The sequence below is a fragment of the Halictus rubicundus genome, chromosome 14 (genome assembly GCF_050948215.1).
Source record: "Halictus rubicundus isolate RS-2024b chromosome 14, iyHalRubi1_principal, whole genome shotgun sequence".
Lineage (NCBI taxonomy): Eukaryota > Metazoa > Arthropoda > Insecta > Hymenoptera > Halictidae > Halictus > Halictus rubicundus.
The window spans coordinates 5066420-5072815 of NC_135162.1; the positions used below are offsets into that span (position 1 = coordinate 5066420).

A 6396-nucleotide genomic window follows, 5' to 3' on the forward strand; every position below is an offset into this window, starting at 1 on the left:
TGGGCCTGAGCCATAATATATAATTAGACTACAAATTTTATTGATTTGTGAAAATAATGGATAGTTCATACTCCTGTATGTTGTAATAAATGCAGGCGATTTTGATTGTATTTTCCATAAAGGTTTGTATAGTCAATAGTTAATAATTATTAATAATAATCATTGGCTGTAATAATAATGGGTTCCCCACCTCCCAGGAGTTCCAGGTTTAATGCAAATTAACTGATGCGAACGTTACGACACAATGATGTTTATTTATACAGTTTATTCATCGTTTATAAATATTTAAATATGTGTTTAAATACAAGCGTAATGTTTCGGGATACCATAGTCCATTTCAAACCGGTGGATAAAGTATACGTGGTCGCAGAGGTTGTGAGCCTGAGTTAGGCACGAGGTATATCGTGGGATTTGAGGTTTGCTACTCCTAGTTAATTACCAGGCATGTCCTCCGGCAATTACCGCCGACGAAGACGCGCCAATTACGGTGGTTTTGGTAACTGGACCAGCAACAACTGCAGACGTTGCTGGACCTGCAACAACCGCGGATGCAACTGGACCAGCGACGACCGTCGCCGCGGGTACAGCTGCAACTACTCCAGGTGCGACGAGTCCTCCACCTGAAACAGACATTGTTCATTCATTATTGTTGAAATCGATACCTACGGTCGATTAGGGTGCTGATTTTATGCATCCACATCAAGAAATAGTAGGGGAAACGCAAAATGGGGCTTTTGTGAATTATTAATAAGGGGAGGAGATAAGTTAGGGGACAGTTGAGTTAGGGAACATTTGAGTTAGGGGATAGTTGAGTTAGGGAACAGTTGAGTTAGGGGTCATTTAAGCTGGGGGACATTTGAGATAGGGGACCGTTGAGTTAGGGGACATTTGAGTTAGGGGACTGTTGAGTTTGGGAACAGTGGAGTTAGGGGGCAGTTGAGTTAGGGGTCATTTGAGCTGGGGGACATTTGAGATAGGGGACCGTTGAGTTAGGGGACTGTTGAGTTTGGGAACAGTGGAGTTAGGGGGCAGTTGAGTTAGGGGTCATTTCAGCTAGGGGGCATCTGAGTTAGGGGACCGTTGAGTTAGGGGACTGTTGAGTTTGGGAACAGTGGAGTTAGGGGGCAGTTGAGTTAGGGGTCATTTCAGCTAGGGGGCATCTGAGTTAGGGGACGTCTGAGTTAGGCGACATTTGAGCTAGGGGGCCGTTGAGTTAGGGGACAGTTTAGTGAGAGGACAGTTCAGTTGAGGACAGTTGAGCTAGAGGGCAGTTCAGTTAGGGGACATTTGAGTTAGGGGACAGTTGAGTTGGGGGACCGTTGAGTTAGAGGGCAGTTCAGGTAGGGGACAGTTGAGTTAGGGAACAGTTAAATTAGGGGACATTTGAGCTAGGGTTCATCTGAGTTAGAGGATATCTGAGTTAGAAGACATCTGAGTTAGGGGACATTTGAGCTAGGGGACATCTGAGTTAGAGGACATCTGAGTTAGAAGACATCTGAGTTAGGGGACATTTGAGCTAGGGGACATCTGAGTTAGAGGACATCTGAGTCAGAGGACATTTGAGCTAGGGTTCATCTGAGTTAGAGGATATCCGAGTTAGAAGACATCTGAGTTAGGGGACATTTGAGCTAGGGTTCATCTGAGTTAGAGGATATCTGAGTTAGAAGACATCTGAGTTAGGGGACATTTGAGCTAGGGGACATCTGAGTTAGAGGACATCTGAGTCAGAGGACATTTGAGCTAGGGGACATCTGAGTTAAGTCATAGTTAAATTAAGCGGTCCCCCGGGTGGAGGACACCGGGTGGGTGACCCGCGCGTTGTCCTAGTAGATTAAGTAGGAGAGAAGCTTTATTCCCCCCACCCTCGGGATGTTGCTGTTTGGGAGGGGGGCAGCGTGAGTTGATTTCGATTACGAGATCCACCCCTCCCCGTTAGCTCAGGGAGGTCACCGTGGTTAGTAGGTATGCCTTCGGGGGTGGCCCACATATACCCACCACTGATCCCAGTGGGGCATCTGCAGTGAATGATTGCCACCACGATAAAAAAAGGAAGGTAAGTTAGGGGGCAGTTAAGTTGGGGGACACTGAACTCACCAACGACAACAGCACCAAGACCGGGCTGAGAAACAACAGTAGGACCAGCGACAGAGCCAACAACAGCTGATGGTGCAGCGACAGCCCCAGTGACTACAGCCGGACCGGCAACAGGACCTGCCACCTTTACAACTCCAGTTGCAGGACCGGCAACAACCGCAGGGCCTACCTGGGGTCCAGCAACAGCTACGCCTGCCAAGGCTGGAGCCCAAACTCCGCTAGGAGCTGCAGAGCAGGTCGATACGAGCGCTGCGAAAATAGCCTGAGGGCAGTAACGTTACATCTTTGTTAGACGCGTATCAAGCTCAAAACGAACGCACAGTAACATAAACTAGTTGTTGCACGATGCAGGATGCACGCACATCATTTTACCTGCACTAGACAGCCTACGAGTGAAAGGCTTGAAGCCCAGCGCCGAGTCTAAATACAATGAAAATGATCCGTGTAGTTCGAGAAATTCCTCATTGTCAAAACTTTCGGTTAAAAACTCTTAATTAAGCTGATACTTTTGAACGGAAACAATCGAGGATTGCCGGATTGACCGATGAATGGCTGGACGGAATTATTCAGTGCGCGATCGATGCGCGTTACCCTGTTGTTGATTTTGTTATTTGAGAAACAATTCAATGGAATATTCGACGTTTCCATTGAATCATACGATGTTTAATCTCGTGATGAAATTGTACATCGTTTTATGTATAAGCACCATGTTCATTAATTAAATTCGTTTTAATGTACCTCCAGCATCATTGTTGAACGTAACATAAATTAACGAAATAAGCTACCACCGGTTCAAATGTCAAGTCTCCAATGTCCAGATAGATCGAGAAAGTTCACATAGAACCGGAAAGGGTTGGTTAAAGGCCAAGGGTAGCCACGTGACTTCAAACACAGACTTAAGATCCGTCTTGGTGTTGATCCGACGGGTCTTAGGTCTGTGACTAAACTTGTCACACTTTTTGCTCTATATACAGTGATTTTTCTATATATGTCGCCAAGGCCTGCATGATAAAAGTCGCGAAATTATCCCCACTACCGCTGGGTATACCCCTTGAAGGGCCGCGAAGCTCGGGAGGCCTCGGACGCCGAGGAGTGTAAACATGACACGGGTATGTCTCCTGTACGATAAACGACCTTGGCAAAACCCATGTTGTTGACATATATCGAGAATTCACTGTATTACGAATTCTGACGCCAGAAACGGGAGCTTTTGGCTTTATTTCGCAGAGAGTCAAGACAAAATAAGGGACCCAATTACTGTGGGGATACCAATTACTGTGCCTATATTAATTATATCTATTTATAAGGCATAATGAATATTAAAAATGAGATATCTAACATAAATATAATATTAACTGATTTTAGTGAAACAAATTTAATATCTCTTTTTTAACATTCATTATGCGTTAAAAATAAGTATGATTGATATAGGCACAGTAATTGATGCCCCCACAGTAATTGGGTCCCTTACCCCACCCACGATTTTATCCAGAAAACTCATCCAATGGCATACAAATGCTTGGATTCCACATCGTTGGATGCACATCGTCAATTTTTGGCCTACTTCTAACGCTTATATTGCCAAATATCTGCATAATCTCGTCAGCTCATGACCGGCGCGCGCTAGATTGAACCTTCCTCTTTCGAATGAGCCCTTTCTCAGCGAAGATTATTCTCATATAAGGAGGAAAACTTTCCTCCCGTGAAACCATTTTTCGCCTATTTTTGTCGGTAACATGGTCGCTCTACCTTATCGCGAATCTACGGGGTCTAAGACAGAAAAATGGAAGTAAGAAGTTTCGACTCTTACCAAGAACTTCATGGTTGCTGGTGCGGTTCTTCCTCCGTGTTTGCCAAAGAGAGAGCTAATTGTTCTACTGCCAATTAGCCCTACAACGTCAGCTTTTATACCCCTGGTCGACCCTGAATCGGTCTCCCGCTTCGCTCTGATTTTTCCACGGGAAAATGTCACGCCGTTCCGTTAACCGCTGGGCACGACCTATATTTCCATACGGAAGAATGTCGGTCCGGTGTGTGCGTGTGCTGTTAAACGAAAGACGTCTCCTGTCCTCGCAGAGCCGCGCGGAACCTCGTGGAACCTCGCAGAACTTCGCACAGCTTCGCGGATTAATTGCACCCGAACGAGAAGTGCAATGTGCTATCTCACGGTGAGCACTCGGCGCGATCCCGCAACTCGATTACTCGGTATACTATAAATTTCGCCCGTTTACGCGAGCCGACGTTAACCGTTATCATCCCGTCGGCCCGGCTGATTGAATTTACCTTGTCTCCAGGGCGCAAGACTATTTGATTTAAGGACTCGTCGTACTTGTTGCACCGTGGATGCTGCTACCACTGCTGCTGCTAATGCTGCTACTGCTGCTGCTGCTGCTGCTGCTGTTGCTGTTTCTGCAGACGCTTTGCTAATTTGCATCGCAGATGTGATCTTCATCTCCGCGGATTCATAACCGTGAAGGTGAAACGAGTTGAACCGAGTGTCATCGCTGGTGATGAGACCATGAGGTTTTCTTTGAAGCTGATCAGCAACTGGTGAGCTTTCAATTGTTACTACTAGACTGCTTTATAGGCAAAAAATTTATTTCGTTTTTTTTTTTTAAATATTTGAGTGGGAACAGTATTTTTAAATTCTTCAAATTTATTTATTTACGTTTCACGTTCAATCTACACTCGTTTTTGTCATTACAATTTATCAGTTTGATCAATCTATCTTAGGGGGTAATGGGGGTTGATATTCTGGGTGAAGGTTGTGTCACTGTTATAGTCATTTTATTGTACCTCCGATAGTAGATTGAACCATTTGTGATCCAGTATATTTTAACCCTTTTCACTAGGAGCTATATTAGCCCCAGAATTTCATCAAGTTTAGATGCTCATTCAATTCAATATGGAGTTTTGATCTGAGCCGAACGGAGCTACACGATCTTAGTCAGTTCGCCTATCCCCTCTACTGAGGGCATATCCTGCGAGGGACCGAGAAGCTCGAGCTGCCTCGGTCCGTGTTTACACACGCTGTCCTTTTCAACGTTAGGCGCGGTCGACAAGGTCACAAGAAAATACAATGAATTCTCGATATTTGTCAACCACACGGGTCTTGTCAGCGACAACATTGATCGACGAATATTCTTGTTGGTCTCAGATAATTGATGCGGTACCCATATTCCTTGCCTATATGCCTTTCCCATTTCGTGTAGGTGCCTTTGTATAGTTGACCATGTGGACCCAAGGCTTCTCGATAATTCTTGTATACTTAATTTCGGATCAGCTTCCACTAGAGATTTTAGGGTGTCATTATCAAATTCAACTGGTCGTCCACTTCGAGGCCCGTCAGAGAGATCACAATCACCAGCAGCAAACCTTCTGAACCAACGTTGACACTTGTTGACCTTCAACACATCTCCATAAACATCGCAAATTTTCTTTGTTGTCACCGTTGCATTAAATCCAACATGAAAATGAAAAAGTACGCAACGACGAATATGATCCTCGGAAGGTACGGACGCCGCCATTTTATTACAGGATTGTAAAAAAAATTATACTTTTTAGGATATTTTGAACAGTTAGACGCGAATCCCTTTCAACTATCTCTTTTAAACCTGAATCTTTAACCCTTTGCACTCGAAGCTATTTTAACTCGAAAACGAAACATTTCTTCCGACCTAGAATATTTCCCTTCTATGTATTTTCTTTTTTCATATAATGCATACGAAAATGGTGAGATTTACTCGTACAATACCGAAATGTTTAGTAATTTATTAAACACAAGCAAATTTAATAATGTAAAAAATATTTTGAATAATGATACAGCAATTTTTAGTGGCGCCTTACAGTCGCCGTTCCAGTGCTAAGGGTTAATAGCTGCTGGCTTATGATCACGAGGCTCATTTTCCAAATTTGGAAAATGTATATATATATATATATATATATATATATATATATCTTTTGTAATATATCTTCACCAATAGGAGCATTTATGTTATTCGCTGCTTCAGACGCAGTGTGTCCAAGTTTGAACTCGTACAAGTAAATTATACGAATTTCCTTTTTGCCCACGGCGAACGAAAATCGATTTTGAATCGCGTACACTGTACAATATCAATAAACTTGTACACGGAAATTCATGTACGAGAAATGTACTTTTCATATTGTACAGGGTGTGAAAAAATTATGTGTCACGGCCACCATAGCGTGATTCTACACCTACGATTTGGTGGAAATCGACATAAAAAACCCCCCTCAAAATTGACCTTGATCTTGAAAATCAAGGTCAAAAAAACAAAAATT

General features: G+C 43.6%; 1 protein-coding gene across 1 annotated transcript; it reads right to left on the minus strand.

The window, feature by feature from the left end:
- Positions 1-234: 234 nt before the first annotated feature.
- On the minus strand, positions 235-3970 carry LOC143360790 (uncharacterized). The gene is made up of 3 exons (XM_076799920.1): positions 3905-3970; positions 2095-2356; positions 235-620 (listed from the first exon to the last, which is right to left on the minus strand). Exons 1-3 carry the CDS (start codon positions 3914-3916, stop codon positions 436-438), a joined length of 459 nt encoding a protein of 152 aa, XP_076656035.1. The 5' UTR covers positions 3917-3970; the 3' UTR covers positions 235-435.
- Positions 3971-6396: the final 2426 nt, after the last annotated feature.

Excerpts from the sequence above, each read along its gene's own strand:
- LOC143360790 (XM_076799920.1), bottom strand. Across the intron at positions 621-2,094 it reads TCTTGGTGCTGTTGTCGTTG|GTGGAGGACTCGTCGCACCT; the intron begins GTGAGTTCAGTG and ends TGTCTGTTTCAG.